At 37.6% G+C, this 19344-nt stretch overlaps 4 protein-coding genes and 1 long non-coding RNA gene across 15 annotated transcripts; 2 read left to right on the top strand and 3 right to left on the bottom strand.

Annotated features, from left to right (window-relative positions):
• Nucleotides 1-947: 947 nt before the first annotated feature.
• Nucleotides 948-2872, bottom strand: LOC111464535 (60S ribosomal protein L23). Its single transcript, XM_023108770.1, has 4 exons — nucleotides 2746-2872; nucleotides 2187-2471; nucleotides 1316-1357; nucleotides 948-1211 (listed from the first exon to the last, which is right to left on the bottom strand). Exons 1-4 carry the CDS (start codon nucleotides 2756-2758, stop codon nucleotides 1129-1131), a joined length of 423 nt encoding a protein of 140 aa, XP_022964538.1. The 5' UTR covers nucleotides 2759-2872; the 3' UTR covers nucleotides 948-1128.
• LOC111464537 lies at nucleotides 1706-8925 on the top strand. Its single transcript, XR_002714055.1, has 3 exons — nucleotides 1706-1780; nucleotides 6303-6309; nucleotides 8907-8925. It is a non-coding gene; the product is annotated as an uncharacterized LOC111464537 (long non-coding RNA).
• LOC111464531 lies at nucleotides 4084-8147 on the bottom strand. 2 transcript variants are annotated; one of them, XM_023108764.1, is made up of 5 exons: nucleotides 7900-8147; nucleotides 5851-6609; nucleotides 4751-4942; nucleotides 4543-4662; nucleotides 4084-4468 (listed from the first exon to the last, which is right to left on the bottom strand). In XM_023108764.1, the coding sequence occupies exons 1-5, from the start codon at nucleotides 7948-7950 to the stop codon at nucleotides 4361-4363; spliced, it is 1230 nt and encodes a 409-aa protein (XP_022964532.1). In that variant the 5' UTR covers nucleotides 7951-8147; the 3' UTR covers nucleotides 4084-4360. The 2 variants fall into 2 exon arrangements, with proteins under 2 accessions (XP_022964532.1, XP_022964531.1); XM_023108763.1 differs by lacking the exon at nucleotides 7900-8147 and adding an exon at nucleotides 6733-6880.
• A 967-nt stretch (nucleotides 8926-9892) lies between the features above and the next one.
• On the bottom strand, nucleotides 9893-16042 carry LOC111464533 (oxidation resistance protein 1-like). Of its 9 annotated transcripts, none has more exons than XR_002714052.1 (9): nucleotides 15699-16042; nucleotides 14103-14521; nucleotides 13929-14001; nucleotides 13772-13852; nucleotides 13521-13584; nucleotides 12865-12952; nucleotides 12688-12772; nucleotides 11389-12103; nucleotides 9893-10075 (listed from the first exon to the last, which is right to left on the bottom strand). XR_002714052.1 is itself a non-coding variant. In XM_023108767.1 (8 exons), exons 1-8 carry the CDS (start codon nucleotides 15797-15799, stop codon nucleotides 12065-12067), a joined length of 945 nt encoding a protein of 314 aa, XP_022964535.1. In that variant the 5' UTR covers nucleotides 15800-16042; the 3' UTR covers nucleotides 10743-12064. The 9 variants fall into 9 exon arrangements, 2 of the variants coding, with proteins under 2 accessions (XP_022964535.1, XP_022964533.1); XR_002714054.1 differs by lacking the exon at nucleotides 9893-10075 and adding an exon at nucleotides 10743-11082; XR_002714053.1 differs by lacking the exon at nucleotides 9893-10075 and adding an exon at nucleotides 10743-11155.
• Nucleotides 16043-17333: 1291 nt separating this feature from the next.
• LOC111464534 (cysteine-rich repeat secretory protein 3-like) lies at nucleotides 17334-18859 on the top strand. Of its 2 annotated transcripts, XM_023108769.1 has the most exons (4): nucleotides 17334-18223; nucleotides 18431-18544; nucleotides 18640-18677; nucleotides 18769-18859. In XM_023108769.1, the coding sequence occupies exons 1-3, from the start codon at nucleotides 17455-17457 to the stop codon at nucleotides 18645-18647; spliced, it is 891 nt and encodes a 296-aa protein (XP_022964537.1). In that variant the 5' UTR covers nucleotides 17334-17454; the 3' UTR covers nucleotides 18648-18677; nucleotides 18769-18859. The 2 variants fall into 2 exon arrangements, with proteins under 2 accessions (XP_022964537.1, XP_022964536.1); XM_023108768.1 differs by having other exon boundaries at nucleotides 18640-18859.
• Nucleotides 18860-19344: the final 485 nt, after the last annotated feature.

The raw sequence follows: 19344 nt of genomic DNA on the forward strand, positions 1-19344 counted from the left end.
TTGGAAAAAAAAAAAAAAAAAAAAAAAAAAAAAAACAGAAAAAAGGCTTCCATTAATTAAAAATTATGAAAATTTAGAGTTTTTTTTTTCTAAATAAGGAAAATAACAATTTAACTTACTAATTTCTAAATTTACTGCCTCCTTAATTATATGATATAAATTTAAAGATTTTTAATACCTAAATAACTATTCGAAAATAATAATATTTTTATAGTTTCTCTTTTCTATATCTCACATAGTTCCTCCCATTTCAATTTAATATATGGTTTGTGATAAATATTGGATAAGACACTAATTATCATTTAAAAGTCAGATAATTCGATCTTACCTTTTATAATTGTTGAATTGAAAAATAAAAATATTGCAATAGTCAATGACTTATTAAACCATTTTTTTTTATTTTGAGAGTTAAAATTGAATATTTAAAGTTTGAAACTTTCAAATACAAACAGAATTTTGTTTAATTTTAGATTTTTTTTAAGTACACAAAATTAAATAAAAATTTTTAAGAATTTGAGGCACAAACTTAAAAATTCATGAGCTAAACCCTAAATAGTTCGCTGTATATTAAAAATATATATTTAATCTTTGTCACCCAGAGTAAGATGGAACCAAAACAAAATATTCTTTAGAAGGGTGTAAAAATCTCTCCCTATCATAAACGTTATAAAACCTTAAGGGTTAGGGGAAGCCTGGAGAAAACTCAACCTGTAACAACATTCGAAAACCTTGACAGTCGTGGCCGAGCTGCAATCTCGAGTTATCTTGAACACGAATCCTTAAGGGTTAGGGGAAGCCTGGAGAAAACTCAACCTGTAACAACATTCGAAAACCTTGACAGTCGTGGCCGAGCTGCAATCTCGAGTTATCTTGAACACGAATCCTAAACATTTTCTATCAAGCCACAAGCTTGTAAGGGCAAAATAACATGAGATGATAGCTATTTATGAACTGTTGGAAACATTCACGACAAATTCTAAAAATTTCTTATCAACTCAACATCCAATTCATTGTTTTAGAAAGATACCATCCAAAGAGGTAATAAATTAGTACTATAAGAAACACTAGGATGTCAAAAATGATTACAACTGACCACAGAATCGAGAAGATTGAAAATTTGAAACAAAATTAAACGATAGCATTGGCTGCACTTGCAATCCTAGGCCATAGATCCGCACACTCCTTTCCAATAGGACCCGTAATTGCCGAACCTGTAATAGCAGCAGCAATAAACCAACATGAAAACCTGTAAAGGGTTAAAAACTAAAGGAAAAATGAAAATGTGCATCTCTTTTTCCTGATGAATGAACCATACCTTTCATTTCTCCTTTCGGGTTCACAATCACTCCAGCATTATCTGCAAAGAATATTATATTTGAAATCAGAAAATGGTACTTCAAGAAACACTTTAAACAAAATTTCTATACGGATGAATCAGCAGTTTAGGGAAGATGATCTTATACTAAATGCCAACGATGAGATCAAGGATGAAAGTATTATAAACTAAATCAGTGTACTGTCCACATGGAGCTGATATGAGTATGGGAGCTTCAACGTATCTGCAACGAAGGACACAGTCATTTTACCAGACTCGTAACTGTATCAACCATTACAATAAGGAGGATACCTGACTTATGCCTGGAAGCTAGATGGGACTAAATGGAGGACACCATTACGATAGGTTGCTTTCTGTTAGTTTCATATTAGGGACGCATTAATAGTGAGTCCATGAAGACACAACACGCACACACAGCCTATTTTACCAAATAGGTTTTATAGAGTTATTCAAAGTTATCTTTTAAATGACTCTATTTGGCTATTTGACCCCAGTAAAACGTACAACCTTAATGAAAACTAAATAAACATCTAAGAAACTCAAAACTAAATTCACTAACAGGGGCTGTATCTGGCTTCAGAAGAACTGTTAATCATGGAATTATCATGTTTGAACAATGCAAGCAACCCCACAACAGCAAGGATACCAGTTAATAACAAAGGCCCAAAGACATAAAATTCAATTAGACGCAATCATCCGGGAATGATCAAGTGGCAAACGTCAACCCTAAAAATATACATTGTTTCTCTCGTATGATAGATAGCAAACGTCAACAGGAAAACAAAATTCCAGATCAAAGTTCGTGTATAATATTGGTTTCCGAAACACAAAAAATTACAACCATATATACCTTCGAAGTACATGAAAACTCCATCCTTTCGCCTCCATGGCTTGCGCTGCCTAACAATGACAGCAGGAAGGACCTTCTTCCGGAGATCGGGCTTCCCCTTTTTGACAGTGGCCATAACCATGTCTCCAACACAAGCCGATGGCAACCTGTTCAAACGGCCCTTGATACCCTTCACTGAGATGATGTACAGGTTCTTAGCTCCAGTGTTGTCGGCACAGTTCACTGTCGCCGCTACCGGCAGACCCAGTGACATCCTAAACTTGTTACCTGCAGAACCTCCGCGCCCTGACCAACAATAAACACATCGATCATACACATTCCAGACCTCACACACATAAAATCGACATCCCTTCCACAAAGTTCAATAAATCTCCACTAACAAATTGCAGGTCGTATACAGATTCAATAAAAACCCGCAAAAACAGATATTCTCGATGCAAATGAAACGAGCATAATCTTCCGGTGAAAACATAGAACAGAAGAACAAAAAATAAAAAAACTAAAGCCTAGATAGCTAAGCTGCGAAGAACAAATAGAATGAGCACAAGAAATTGCTTACCTCGCTTCGACATTTTTGCCGGCTGAAACGAGAAACTGAGAGGAAATTAGGGTTATGCAGCAATTTATATAACGATGGGATCTAGGGTTTGTTTCTGTATCTCTTCCTTCCCAAGGGCCCAATTTGAATAAAATTATATAATTAATTATTTTTTAAGTCTTAAATTATTGGCTTAATGCAATGTAGATTTTTATTTTATGTATTATTTAATTTGAAATTTTAAAATTTAGAATTATTTAATTTTCATTAAGAATAAGTATGTATAATAAAATAAAATAAAAATTATAGGATTTTTTAAAAGCTACACGAACACATAAATTAAAATTAAAATAATTGAAATTAAGCTTAATATTAAAACCATAATGGGTATGTTTTTTAAGGTTACTTTACTCGAACCCAACTAACCCAAACCATAATGTTTTTGTTAAATTAGATTTTTTGTTCGGTCTAATTTGGGTTGAATCTTCTAAAAATAAAAAAATGAAGTCGATTTACGAGTCAAAATGTTTTTTTATAAGTCAACCTGACCAATTAACCAATTAAAAAAAATAGAGTTATATAGCTCAATTCAGAGTTACTTTTAAAATTATTATGAAAATTAAATATTAGGGACTCAGCGGTGTGCGAACTATTTGGCGAGCCCATACTCACACGTATGGGCTATGTGTAAAGTATATGGTACACATTTAAGCTGCCCATTAACATAGTGCCGTAGGAAAAAAAAAGACTGATATAATAGGTCTGATCATTGCATTCACATGTTCTTGCATTCAACCCCTAACAGTGGGGTCACTGAATAAGTATTTCTTAAAATACTCAAGCCACGTAGCTCAACTAAACGCTACTTTTAAAATTATTATGAAAATTAAGAATATTTAATATCTGTAACCGACATTAGTAATACAGTGTGATTTATATATGTCTTATATTCAAGTTTTATGAAATTTTAATTATTAATATAACATAGATAAGTATAGTTTTCTAAAACAACTAAAAAAAATAAGCTGACAACTCAATCCAACATAACCTAAAAATAAACAGACGGGTAAAGTTGGGTTGTGAACTCTATTCAGAGTGCTCGAGCTACCAACACAACCAACCCGAAAATCTCAAGTTAGTCAAAAATATTTCTTCTACCCAACCTACACACACCCTTAAAATATTTCTGAAAAGTTGAGCTGTGAACTCCATTCAAACTATTCGAGCTACCAATCCAACCAACCCGAAAATCTCAGGTTAGTCAAAAATATTTCTTGGACCCAACGTACGTACACCCTTAAAATATCTCGGAAGCAACTTTAAAATTAAATTTGAAAATGTATTATATTAATTATAAGGGCAAAAAACCCTAACATTTACAAATGAAGGATTTTGAAATTTGTTGATAAGATATCTACAAATTGATCAACAAAAGATCTCTAAGTTTGATTGCTAAGTGGGGCCTCACTCAAACTTATTTCTATTTATGGCCCTTCTTCACTATCTCTTTCTACTTCATACCACAAATATTTATTCATTTGGGTCCTGCAAAATTGTAGTTTTTTCCTCTTTTTTTTATATTTTTTTAAAATTTTTTAAATATTTTTTTTTAATGATTTTTAAAATTTTTTAATAATCAAATCCAAGACTGGATTGTATAGTTGCATTTGAAGGAGTTGACACCAGTGATATGAGCAAAGATAACAGAGGAATCAACCAAGCTATCTTCTTTCTTCACCACTACCTGCAAACACACACCACCCATTGATTCATATCAATTTAGTTCAATACAATTGGCTCATAGTTCAGGAGCTTTACTTCTTCTTCTCTTTCATGGTTGCTACCACCTGCCCTTTGAGTCTCTGCCAATTCGTCGTTCTTTGCGAACCGTCCCCGAACCCGTGGTCGGCTATCTGCTAGCGTTTTCCGACAGGCATACTGTCGATCATTTCGATTCTCGCCGTTAGCGACGTCTCGAGTTTGATCATAAACAGAAAGACATAAGAGAGAATGATTGAGATTGGACCTTTATTTTCTTGCTGAAGTTCCTCTCGTTCCTTTTCTTCATGTACCTATGAATCTTCTCCTTCCTCTCTTCCACTGACAGCTTTCCCACTTTGAAACTACTGTCCTTCAAGCTTGAGAGCTCTGATGCTATGCCTGTGCACTTCATTGCCCCACCTCCACCTCCCACTTGTATCTTCTCATTGTTTACCACCTTACATGCAACAAAATGTATTGGATTGTTTAGCTCATCGTCGTCGTAACGTTTGTTGAGGATTGTTGGGAGGAGTTGATTAATGTAAAGTATGAGGCCTTTTGGAGAAGCCCAGAGTAAAACCACGAGAGCTTATACTCAAAGTGGACAATGAGGGTCGTGACTCCTGACATGGTATTGAGCCATGCCTTTAACTTGACCATGTCAATAGAATCCTCAAATGTCGAACAAAGAAGTTGTGAGTCTCGAAGGTGTAGTCAAAAGTGACTCAAGTGTTGAACAAAGGGTGTAATTTGTTCGAGGACCCTAGAGAATGAGTCGAGCCTCGATTGAGGGGAGGCTGTTCGAGGGCTTCATAGGCCTTAGGGGAGGATTGTTGGGAGGGAGTCCCATGTTGGTTAATTTAAAGTATGAGACCTTTTGGGAAAGCCCAAAGCAAAGCTACGAGAGCTTATGCTCAAAGTGGACGATATCCTACTATTTGTGGAGATCCATGATTCCTGACATCGTATCGAGCCATGCCCTTAACTTAGCCATGTCAATAGAATTCTCAAATGTCGAACATATAAGTTGTGAGCCTCGAAAGTGTAGTCAAAAGTGACTCAGTGTTGAATAAAGGGTGTACTTTGTTCGAGGACTCCAGAGAAGGAGTCTAGTCTCGATTAAGGAGAGGTTATTCGATGGCTCCATAGGCCTTAGGGGAGACTCTACAGTGTACTTTGTTCGAGGGGAGGATTGTTGGGAGGGAGTCTCACATTGGCTAATTAAGGGAACGATCATGAGTTTACATCTCTATTGGTACGAGGCCTTTTGGGGAAATCAAAAGTCAAACGAGGAGAGCTTATGCTCAAAGTAGACAAAATCATACCATTGTGGAGATTCATGATTCGTAGGATTTAGTTAAGTACCTGAAGGTCGGGTGGATGGAAAGTCCCTTGCATATAGTCTTGGCTGTAGACTCCACAGTTGTCTCCCTGATAATCGAGGTCATGTGGTTGCAATTCCGTTCCGAGTAGAGAGAACATTCCACAGCTTTCGACCGACGATGCAGCGGGGTTCATCGATGCAGCAGGCAGGTAGTTTGTCATGGTTGCTCCGACAAACGAGCACGACGGGGAAGAAGGGTTCAGTGGCATGTAGGATGTCAAGGAAGACAAGCAATCGTCGACATAGATCGACGGTAGATCGTCGTCGAGGAGAGTTGCAACCGGAGGCATAGGACACTGCATAAGCCCCTCAGTCATGGGATCTACTAATGGTAGCTGGGACTGCACTTGAGGAACATCAAACTGGCCCGGATGGATGTTGCTGAGATATTGAGGGATTGAAAAGGAAGCTGATGGAGAGAAGTCTATGGAAGCAGAGATGTCATTGTCAAGTTCTTCTTGGGAATCAAAGATACCGTTGGCTGCTATGTTAGTTGTAGCGGCCGATGCGTCGTTAACAGGTATAAACGACGCAGCCGCCGCCGTTGTAACGGTATTGCCATTGCCATTGCCATTGTTATCTGTTTCTGGAGAATGAGACACATTGGTAACACATGATGAATTCTTGTCGTAACAACAATTCGAGCCAGAATTGAACTCGGAGTTCTGAAGCGTCTCCGAGAACAGCTCGGGGTCACAGAAATCAAACATTTGTGCATTGATCGGACTCGAGATTTCTTCCTGAGAAGACGCCATCAAAAGCCAACATCAACACCATGAACACATACCAAAACTACAAATAGAAACCACTTCAGAAATGAAACGGATCAAAACAAAAACAAGAGGGTGTTCTGATATAACAACCGATATGATCTTAGGGACGACGATCGTGTAGAAATCGACGTTTGCTTCGAACGAGCAAGAAGCACGATTCTTCATATTAGAACCAGAAGATGAGAATTATAAAGCACACACAAACACATAAAGTTAGTGTTCAAAAGGAAGGAATGGTCTCTAATGCTGCATGTTTGTTGTGCAAAGTTGAAAATGATATGCATTTATGCTCGTGTGACGGAAAAGCAAGAAGCTAATGGAATACTAAATATGGTCGGATTAGTGGCAAATGTTCTAAGTTTGGACAAACAAAGAGAATTTAAAACCCACTTTCATTTTCTCTCTCATTTATCTTAAACATAAGGAACAAGAATCAAACCCGGAAATGATATATCAAGAACATTTAAGCCACGTGAGGATTGTTGGGAGCGAGTCCCAGTCGGCTAATTAAGAAGGCGATCATGGGTTTTAAGTAAGGAATACATCTCCATCGGTATGACGTCTGTTGAGGAAACAAAAAACAAAGCCACGAGAGCTAATACTCAAAGTGGATAATCATGATTCCTAACGTAGTATTAGAGCAATGCACTTAAGTTGCTAGCTTCGAAGGTGTAGTCAAAAGTGACTCAAAGGTCGAACAAAGGATGTATTTTGTTCGAGGGCTCTAGAGAAAGGAGTTAAGCCTCGATTATGGGGAGGTGGGAGGAGGCTCGAGGGCTACATAGGGTCTCAGGGGAGGCTCCATGGTGTTCTTTGTTCGAGGACTCCAAAGAAAGGAGTCGAGCATCGATTAAAGGAAGGCGGGAGGCGGTTCGAGGGCTACATAGGGTCTCAGGAGAGGCTCTATGGTGTACTTTATTCGAGGGAAGGATTGTTGGGAGGGAGTCCCACATTGGCTAATTAAGAGGATGATCATGAGTTTACAAGTAATGAATATATCTCCATTGGTACGAACCTTTCGAGAAAACAAAAAACAAAACCACGAGAGCCAATATTATACCATTGTAGAGAGTCGTGATTCCTAATAACATGTTCCCGGGACCTATTCTCAAGCACAAAGAACTGAAAAGGGCAGCTGGGAATTTTGTCATATACCTTATGGGCATTCATGAAAAAGGAGACGACGAACGACAAAGCTGACTCGAACACTCATGAATATCATACAAAAAGAGATAAAAAAAAGGGTAAGAAGATTACAATGGGGAGGATTTGCTCCGACACAGAGCGGCGGCCGACGTCCTGCAACATAGCTGGAGTAGAATGAACCAAAAGGGGTTGTCTCTAAAATGCAAAAGAACAGAAAAACAGTGGATTTTGGTGCATCAAAGAAGAAGTTTCAGTGAAATGGAAGAAGAAATACAAAGAACACAAAAAACAAATCTCCATGGGAAGCCAAACAGGATAAAACAGAGACAGAGATTTATAGTAAAAAACAAGGAGAAATGTCCTGTCTGTGTGTTGTGTGTTGATTTTTTTGGTTTCTAGAGAGAGAAAGTTAGAGAGAGAGAGAGAGAGGGAAAGTTGTTATTTTTCTAGGTGTAGGGATGTCCGTGCGCCGTCAGCCTGGCATTCAACGACTGGTCAACCCGATGGTCGCGGTGGGCCAATCTATATCTTAGTTTAACGTTGTTATTTTGACCTCCCATGACACGTGGACACCTTTTATCTTACAAATATACTTTTAATTATTTTTAAACTAAATTCAATTTTTTGGTTTATATTTTAAACCAGTCAACTTTCTAAGGTCAAAACAATCTTAAAATAAATGTCTTATTGTATTTTAATTAATTAAAATAATGGAAGCCGATAGAAAATTCATCGCTCGAGTTGCTTTTTTGTTCTCTAATTCTTGGACAAGACGTTTTGCTCATAAAATATAACTCTGTTTAAAAAATATATTTACTATTATTTTTGGATTTAACTGGTTAATATTATGTTTAAAAAATATTCTTAAATTTTTAAAAGGGTTTCAGAATTGTTCTTTTTAATTATCAAAGGTGTTTAAAAAACACCCGTTTGGTTCAAAAATTTCATTAATACTTTTTTAAAAACTTAAAAAACGTTTTAAACATTTTTTAAAAGTTCAAAAATACTCTTAACGTTTGTACAATGTTTCAAAAATATACATTTTCAAAAGTAGCATTAAAAAGTTTGAAAATAATCTATAAGGTATCGATAGATGATTTCCATCTATATATTAACAGTATTTTTTTTTTTTAACGAAGGGTGTTAATGTTACTTTAAACATAGTATTAAAAGTTATTTTTAACTTTTTTTTAAAAAATTAAAGATTTTTTTAAAGTTTTAACGTTATTTTTAAAATAGAGTATTATCAGTTTCATTCAATTTTTTTTTTTCAAAGTTAGGGTATTATTAAAATTTTTGAAAATTTAAAGTTTTTTTTTTAAGATAAATTATAAAATTTATGAATATTTTTATTAATTTAACATTTTTTATTGAATTTAATAAGAAAACATCATAATTTTAATACGAAACTATTATTTTAATGGATGTTGCTAAATTCTTTAATAACTTTAAAACCTTAAAAAAATGAAATAATCTCCTCGACCAATGAGAAGGAGACACTTGGCCATATATTATTGTTTTTTTAATAAAAAAAAAGGAAGAAGATAAGATTTGATTTCACAAATGATGTCTAAAGGATGTCTATAAGTGATTTGATTTCAAAATTAATCACTTTATCATCTTAATTTTTGTTTTTTTTTTTGGGAAATTTAATTACCATTATTGTTTTGGCGAGTGGAAAGAGAACCTTGACTTTGGTTTGACCAACATGTGTGACATAAGATATGATTTGATTGAGATATATTCTATTCCTAATCTTTTTTATTTATTCAACTTTAACAATAATCCCAATATCATATTTTATATTCACAAAAATTGGATAAATGAAAATTTTATTACGACTACGTATTGTGTGTGTTGTGTCATAATTACACTTGTGGCAACAGACAACGATTCTGCAGCTCTTATGCTAACCCAACGAACAAGTCAGTCATGTCTCACAAAATATGATCGAGTTTCGAGTCATGTTTGAGAGAAATATTTTAGAAAACGTGAGCAAGAAAATGCGTTGAAAACAATATTATAGGTTATGAACGAATAAGCAACAACTACAACTTTGATAGAATATAACTCGAAAAGAACGAATTGACAACTAGTCACATCCCGCTATAATGCATTTTGGAGTATTTTAGCTGGCGTAGGTGTTAGACAGAATTTTGGTGAGCAGTAATCATGTAGTCATGGACAACACATGCTGTACAAGCTTGACTGAGACATCCAACATGCGGTCACAAGCAACAAGCCTTGGTCAAGTATGACTATGACACGTAGCCATCATCATCAGTCCCTAAGAAAAAGGTTTATAAATATATAAATAGGTGGACTCATCGTTGGAATCGAAAAATGCAAACACATGCAATATGAATCATGTCGTTCATTCCTAGTGAGACCTAAAATCATGGTCTTGGGCTCCCGTTCCTTTCATATGCTCGAGATTTGTATCACTTTCACACACAGAATCCACCCTACTCATACAAATTTCGTAACCACTAGGCCTCGTTGGTATCAATTTCATATGCACCGACCCTACACTAAATAATATATGCATGGAGGGGCAATGAATGCATCATTATTCATACCTATATGAATCACACACATATGAGGTCTCACACGTATAAAACATTATTTACAATATGTGATGCAACATCGTAAACATTTCTTTTCATAAAACATTTTCATAACAATTCACCCGACCAAGAACATATTCCAACCGTAAGAACACTTCGATTATGGCTTAAATAGCTATAAACTTATATGGAGGCTATCTCAACCTCTAACATAACCCAACGATGCCCAAATCTATTCACAACTATCGATAAATACGTGTATAAACCCTCTCGTTCATAACTCCTTTCCTACTTAGATGCTTACAGAACTCTCAAATTAACTTTAAATTAAGAGAGCAAACTCAATAACGTCTAGCAATGTCAAGCAAAACCAAGATAACGACAAACTAGCTCGAAATTCTCGAGTAGATCTTCAAGCATTTTCCACATTTCGAGACGAAATTCCCTTCTAAAAGAGGAACCGATTTTTTCTAGTTTGAACCTTATGCTGTTTTGCAGTTCAGAGATATTGTTCCAATCCATAGATCTTAACGTACATTTCTAGCCTTTACTAAAGATGAAACATATTCCAAGCTTTGAATGGATCCATTTTCTGCTACTCAAAACTCAAGTCTTTCTACGATCGGTACCCGAGTTCTTCGATCATGTGCTCGTGTGCTCGTTTCCATAATGAAGGTTAGAACCCGAACACAGCGCCTACAAAGGCTGTCTCACTTTTTAAATGCCCCTATCATGTCAGCATTTGGTTTAGTAAGTTCTACATATTCTTGTTCTTTTGCTCCCCTCCCTCCGTCGTCGTCCTTCCGGATAACGACGTCGGTACTTTAGGCAAAAGTAATTCAAGGCATCCGAAAATCGTATCAATGACCTAAATGAGCTGATAAGGCTTTCACACTAATGACAGAATCCCGTTTTGAAAAGCACATTATTGAGGGGGAGCGGGTCGATTTCTATCGGTATGCAAACAAGAGTATCAAAAAAAGAAAACAGTAGATATTAGTTCGATACGATGAAGAACAGAGAGAGCTCTTACCTGTCTATCTGCTATTGGCGAGTGGTAAAGTAGTGAACTCGGTAAAGCAGCTTCGCTTTTGAACCTCGTAAACTATCAGCCCGCTTCGCTTCTCCACTTATAGAATTGCTTAACCTTTCTAGGCTTCTTTCTTGAACCTTCTTTCACTCAATAAAGACGGATGCTAAGGCTAGCAAGTTGAACCGGATCATCGAATGCATACTTGGACTTCGTCTACCTCGTCAAGGGAACCCGGACACTTCCCTTGCACAACCCATTGTTCTTCTTTTGACGATGAACTATTCCATTACAACAAGCTTCTTTTTTCGCCGGGTTTCATTCGATTTGTAGTGGCTTGGATGATGGAGAACCCCATGAAACATTAGAATTCATACGGTGTAGCGTCTTTCATTAACGATCTAGAGTTTACATCAGAAGAGGGCATCAAAACCCAATAAAACCCAATAAACATTAGTTCTATGTTTCGATGAACACTCGACAAGAGACAATAATTGTTGATCTGATGCAGCAATGAATGATATTACACAAAGAAGAAAGTTAAAGACTTCTTTAAGAGATAGATAGTTTTTAATTCAATATTCAATAAAATTGTTGAAAGAACAAAAGGAAAAATGAAGAATATAATCACAAGTAATTAAAAACGAGCACAAACTATAAAAAGAACCGTAAAACGTCTTCAGGTTAAGTATCTCGACGCATGAGCGAAACCCCACAACTGCAAAAACAACAAAAGCTTATGTAAAAGCCATCACTTTCACTTTATATTACTAAACGTATAGTAGGACAAGGCATGTAACGGCCCAAGCCTATCGCTAGCAGATATTGTCCTCTCTGGGCTTTCCCTTTCGGGCTTCCCCTCAAGGCTTTAAAAGGGGTTTGCTAGGGATAGGTTTCCACACTCTTATAAAGGGTGTTTCGTTCTCCTCCCCAACCAATGTGGGATATCACAATCCAACCCCCTTCGGGGCCCAGCGTCCTTATTGACACACTGCCTCGTGTCTGCCCCCCTTCAGAGAACAACCTCCTCGCTGGCACATAGTCCGGTGTTTGGCTCTGATACCATTTGTAACGGACAAGCCCACCGCTAGCAGATATTGTCCTCTTTGGGCTTTCCCTTTCGGGCTTCCCCTCAAGGCTTTAAAACGCGTCTGCTAAAAAAAGGTTTCCACACCCTTATAGAGGGTGTTTCATTCTCCTCCCCAACCAATGTGGGATATCGCATGGCACGTGCATGCCAGTGGCTTTCATTTGCTCAACGGGTAGATATTCAAGCTATGCAAGTTTGAGAAGTTAACTTACCTCGACATTTTTCAGCTCGAACTCTGGGTCGTGCGCCAAGCATAAGCTACCAAATGTGTCACATGGTCCACTACTTCCATTTAATCTTGTTACATGAAAGTAGACAACTTAGTAAAGTTTGCTGTATAACAAGAGTGGTAGGCAAAAGTTCGATGGAAAAAAAACAGAGCGACTCACAAGTCATCGTCCAAACGTAAGGCAAAGCTACCACCGCCTCCGATTGCTAGTAAATCATTCAAGCAAATATAATAGTAGGGGTTAGCTCCTGCATCAGTGGAACAAACACAACTTTGTCAAATAACAGCGGAATAGAATCGTGGCCTCGGAGATTGGCCGGGAAGAGATGGAGAGTCGTTCGATTTTGAAAAACAATGGAAGTACAAAAGTAAAAGCCGAAAACCAAAGAGAGGAGCAAAGAAAACTCCTTGGAAGTTTGGAACTTTAAAAGAGACAAATATGACTATCAATATATCCCAAGTGAAGACGAGCTCCTTGGAAAAGGTAAAGCGACGACATATCGATGGTTTCGTTATCAGAAAAGCCTCTGTTTAGATGAAAACGCAAGGAAGAAGCCTTCGGGCAAAGGAAAACAAGAAGAAATGTATGCTGCTTTTGTGGAAGAAAGGTAGAAAAACACGAGGAAACGAACAATGGAGACCATGAATTTCCTCGATCATTGTATTCATACATACCGACAAACAAAGAAACACGTGCATAAATGAGGCAAACTAATATATTTCAAAAATTGAACAAAACACGCGCAACACATAGGACTGATATACTTAACAATATGATCGAGTTCCCCATCGAACACGCCAAAACAGAATATTTACCAGTTGCTCTAAAGAGCCTTGGATCGCCATATTTGGTCGTGAAAACAAACGTTTGGTTGGTTCCCTATCAAATAGAGACAATCATAAAAATTAGATCGAAGTTACAGTATGAGGGGCGAAGAAATACAGGTCGGTTTAGAAGCTAAAAGAACTTCTAAATGCCAATCTCCTTTCCTTCCCCCCGGTGTCAAAAGTCGTATGAATATGCAACCATTTTAAAGGGAATGGAGGGACAAGAAAAAGCTACTCACTTGATATTTTCGTTTGGGCGTAGGCTTCAAAGGGCATTCTAGAAGACCACCAAATACGGCGCCTCGTGTATCTCCGACAATCTAGATTAAATAACCACATTTTATCGCTTAAAAGTTCTATCATCAGAGAAACTAAAACAGTCACGGGGCGACATACCAGTAAACAAGGGCCAGAAAGATTGTGGCTATTGCGAATAAGAGTTTGAAGCGATATACCATGCTTCGTTGTACTGCCCTTCATTTGAAACGAAACGAACCGGATCACAGATCAAATATAAACAAAATACTTCATTTGATATAGCTCGAAGTTATAATATTTCAGCCGAACTACCTGTACAGTAAGATCCATTTGCATCCTTTCACAATGTTGGGTAGACAACATCCCAGGAATTCATACAAGTCGGCAGAGATGAAAGCGGATGTATCTGTGAGGTCTGATATCGGATTCCTCGGAGTTGGCTGCTCCATAGCTTCTTCAAATACTTTCGAACTACTCGTGCTCCTTCCAAATGCCGGGTCATCATCGTGCTTACTGTATATTTCTTCCGCCTTGCATCGTATAGTACATTCTAAACGGGTATCTGGGCCTTCCTCCTGGAAATCATTGTTTGCATCGTAAAACGGAACCGAGGGAGACTGAACTTCATTGGTGTCTTGGTGAGAATCGGTCGATTTAGATCCACGTATGGACGGGATTACTAAGGATAAATATGACGACAGTGATTTTCTTCCTTTCGACTTTGGCCTGGCCTACATAACTAAAACCATGTCACAAGCCAATAGGTAAAGACATTCACAAATGAATCGATCAAAGAAAAGGAGATGAAACATTGAGATTGAAACCTCTACTCATATACAAGCTTTATGATCTCAAAATAACAGGGGTCAAGGTCAAGGTCAGCCAGTGAGACAATGGGGGATAAGCTTTATCGTCGAAAGGAAAACAGCCCGGATCACCAACTAAGGCCCCTAAAGGACCGCTTAAAGGACCGCTTAGTGACAAAGGAGGTAGGGGTCAATCAAGCAGTTCTATAGCCTAATATTAGAGTGTGGGGAAAGTGAGGTAAGTACTAAAAGATACATGCGAAATGTGAATCAAATACCATAAAATGAAACCTGAGGTCCTAAATACCTCAAACATAATTCCTCCGGTCAAACATCTTGTTTCCTATAAGTACTCGAACCAATAACCATATTAGTACATAACAAGGTTAGGAACCACAAATCTCTACAATGGTATGATATTGTCCACTTTGAGCATAAACTCTCATGACTTTGATTTTGGTTTCCCCAAAAGGCCTCGTACCAATGGAGATGTATTCCTTACTTATAAACCCATGATCAACTCTTTCATTAGCCGATGTGGGACTCCTCTCCCAACAATCCTCAACAATCCTTCCCTCGAACAAAGTACACCATAGAGCCTTCCCCTGAGGCCTATGAAGCCTTCCAACAACCTCCCCTTACGAGGCCCGACTCCTTCTCTGGAGCCCTCGAACAAAGTACACCCTTTGTTCGGCACTTGAGAGTCACTTTTGACTATACCTTCAAGTCCCACAACTCCTTTGTTTGACATTTGAGGATTTTATTGACATGGCTAAGTTAAGGCCATGACTCTGATACCATGATAGGAACCACGAATCTCCACCGTATATGATATTGTCCATTTGAGCATAAGCTCTCATGGTTTTGATTTTGGTTTCCCCAAAATGCCTCATATCAATGGAGATGTATTCTTTACTTATAAACTCATAATCAACCATACTCGAACATTAGCCCTACATTAATCCCCTTCACGGGGTCCCAAATATCCAAATACCCACAAAACCAATCCCCACCCAGACCATAAAATCACAAGACACACAATCTCTAAACAGCATTCAAGATAGGGATCAAGCCAAAAACAATCATAAACAATCGCAAGAACCTGAGTATGAGGATCAGGCGCCGGCGGTTTCGGGGATCCCGAGGTAGTGAAATTAGAGAAGAGGCTGGAGAACCTCTCGGAGAGCTTGTCCTTGAGAGCATACATCTGGGTCAATGAAGATCAAAACGAAAAAGGGAAACGAATAATCTTTCAAGCTGGGGTTGCTTGGACCTTCATGATTCTGTGTTCTTCAAACTTTGGGTTCCCCAGGATTGAAGAAATCAAAGAGAAAAGAAGGAAGCGAAGGGTGTCGGTGAAGGATAGAGACACTCACAGATGGGTGTTGCAGTGAATCTCAGACGGCTGTAAGAAGAAATTATGGTAAGAGAACGGTGGTGGGGTGATCTTCGACTATGAAATATATACATTGAAGCCTAGTTATGAATTGGATCAGTTTAGACGGAAATGGTTAATATTTTTCACCTCATCTTTAACTGTAAATGTAATTATTTTGGGGATTAATGTGTTTCAGACCCAATTTTAGATATTAAAATTGTAAAAGCTTGCAAATTTTGAAATTAAAAAGAGTGGTTGACTTTTTCAATAGAGAGGGTGGACTTTTTTTTTTTTTTTAATATTAATTTGTTTTTTCCTAAAAAAGAATATAAAAATATTTAAGGAGGGTAGGGATATTTAGTCTCATAGTACATAAAATGTCGGACGAAGCTAATTTTTTTTTACTGTTTTGATGGGCCTACTTTGGGCCGAAGCTAATTTTTTTTTACTGTTTTGATGGGCCTACTTTGGGCCGGATCTGAGCTGGCTGTTCGAGCATTCTCGACCAAGAGATTTATTTCACACCCTCATTGTTCAAAATCAATTTTTTTTTTTTGTTAAAACCTTTAAATTTATTTCAAATTACTATAATCTGGGTTAAAAATGTGTTTGATGTGAAATTTCGAGTTAATTAGATGGGTGATCTGAACAACTTGAATAGAGTTTGCAATCCATCTCGAATGGGTGGAATCGAGGAAGGCTTCTCCATCCTCCTCCTCATCCCCGTTAAAATCTCAAAATTGACTGATTTATTTTTTTAATAACCCTATAATATAGTATTTATAGATTAAGTTTGGTGGGTGGGGAGTGGAGCCGAGAATATAGTCCAATCTCTTGACTCCATTTCTATAACAGAAAAAAAATGTTTTCCACTCCCTCGTCATTCTCCATCTAAACCTAGTAACTTAGCTACGCAGATAAAGTGAATATCTATAAGCATAAGCTTATATAGTAAGACATCCGCTCCGAGCTGAAATCTCTTCCATCCCATGTTCCCGAAAAAGGGTAAATATAAATTGATTTATAAATTTAAATAAGCAATGAAGCAAGCAAGGAAGATGGATGTGGACTACTACAAATGTTTTTAGATTCCTTCGGCCATTTGAACAATCCAATAAGTTCTCCCTCTCCAAGGAGACCATAAAACTCCATTATTTTAATGGCTTAACACAGTTTCACCATCTCAATAAAAAGAAAATGGCATTCCCAATTTCCCTCCACTCTTTCCTTCTCCCCAAGTTTCCGTTTCACAGCGCTTCCTCTCTCTCTGTCCCTTTGCGAGGACTGAATAGCAAAAAGATTCCCTTCTCTCCTCTCCCATCTGCACATTTTACAGAGAGGTACGGTTTGGTTTGAGGAATTGAACTGAGCCCTCCATTGTTCTTCAGATTAAACCAAAACCCATCTCTCAAATCCGACTGAATTCTTCAATGAAATCGAAATCTCCCCATGATTTGAGGTATTAGTGAACAAACCCCAGATGGGTTTTGAATCCTTTTTCTTCATCATCGTCTTCCTCATTTCCCTCTCTTGTTTGGTTGAATCTGGTTCTGACTACACCACATTGATCTACAAGGGCTGCGCCAAGCAAGGATTCTCAGATCCAAATGGCGTTTATTCACAAGCTCTGGCTGCTTTGTTCGGCTCTTTAGTTTCACAATCCGCCAAAGGCTCCAAGTTCTTCAAAACCACCTCTGGCACCGCTCAAACCTCCATCACCGGCCTCTTCCAATGCCGAGGGGATCTCAGCAACTCCGATTGCTACAACTGTGTGAGCAAACTCCCTGAATTAGCCGATAGTCTCTGCGGCAAAACCATTGCAGGTAGAGTTCATCTCTCAGGCTGCTATTTGCTGTATGAGTTTCCTGGGTTTGCTCAGATATCAGGGTTTGAAATGCTGTATAAAACTTGTGGGGCTACCAACATTGCTGGAAGTGGGTTTGAAGAGAGGAGGGATACAGGGTTATCTGTGTTGGAGAATGGCGTGGTGAGTGGCCATGGATTCTACACTACTAACTATCAATCTCTGTATGTGTTGGCTCAATGTGAAGGAGATTTGGGGGATTCTGATTGTGGTGAGTGTGTGAAACATGCTGTGCAAAGAGCTCAGGTTGAATGTGGAAGCTCAATTTCAGGGCAAGTTTATTTGTATAAGTGCTTTATCAGTTATAGTTATTACCCAAATGGAGTTCCAAGGAGATCTTCATCATCATCTTCTTCTTCATCATCATATTCTTCATCTCCATCAGGTAAAACCCTCAAACTTTCAGTGAATAACAGTTTAGCTCACACAACTGACACAGCCATGATTTTGGCACCTGGGTTAGATCTGAAATGCATCAAATTCAAACCAAAACACATGTTTTTGCAACTCATAGAGCTAATGAAGGAGCTAGTGTTCTTGTGTTCTTGATTTCTGAAAGTATATTGATATGAAAGGCTTAATTTGGTGTCAGGGATGGGGCAAAACACAGGGAAGACAGTGGCAGTGATATTAGGAGGGGCAGCAGGTGTGGGATTTCTGGTAATTTGCTTGCTTTTCATCAGAGGTTTGAAGAAGAAACATGATGGTATGCATCAAGAACATGAGTTTGATGCAAATTTCTGCCATTTTTGGTTCAAAAACTTCCATTGATTGATCGAGTTCATCTTCTATCATCTGCAGGACATTGATACAGAGGAAGAGTCGAAGTTTTTTTTGAGGTAAAGAATGGAAAGACAAAATCCAAATTGCTTTAGTTTTCTTTTGCTTTGTCTTATAAAGAGGATGGGAATTTTTTTTGAGTTGACAAAGACTGTTCTTAGTACTGTGGTCTGAAAAGCTTGCTGATAAGAGAAGAAGGAATATCAGTGCATGGAAGGAAGGGAAGGTAACAAAAAGAAAAAGGAAAAAGGAAATATCAGAACTGAAGGAGAAGGGAAGAATGTTTTTTTTTTCTCTCTTTCCTTTTTTTTTTTTTTAAAATTTTTATTTTAATATTTTTGTTATCTTATTGCTTTCTTTATAGCCATGTGGGTGTTTGTCTCTTTTCTTATATCTCCAACTCGTTTGTTTCTCCTCATAGCTCAGATCTTTATACGCTTTAAAAAAGCTGCCTTCTTCTCGAAGATTTCAAAGTCCAACTATTTTACTATAAATCTTTAGGTTTTGTACATACTCTTAAATTTTAAAACGATTCATTCCCGTTGGTTTTTGTTTGGTTAGCAATGGTAGCCGTGAGAGATCAACCATCAACTTTTGTAATGATAACTGATGTCTTATTCAATAAGTTAGGCTTGAATGGTTGAAGTTTTGATGAATTAATAGCCTGATTTCGAAATTTGACCTATTAAATATCAAAAGAAGCTTCCCGGGTGATCAGGCATGTGA

This window comes from Cucurbita moschata, unplaced genomic scaffold (genome assembly GCF_002738365.1).
Source record: "Cucurbita moschata cultivar Rifu unplaced genomic scaffold, Cmos_1.0 Cmo_Scf00030, whole genome shotgun sequence".
NCBI classification, from domain to species: Eukaryota; Viridiplantae; Streptophyta; class Magnoliopsida; order Cucurbitales; family Cucurbitaceae; genus Cucurbita; species Cucurbita moschata.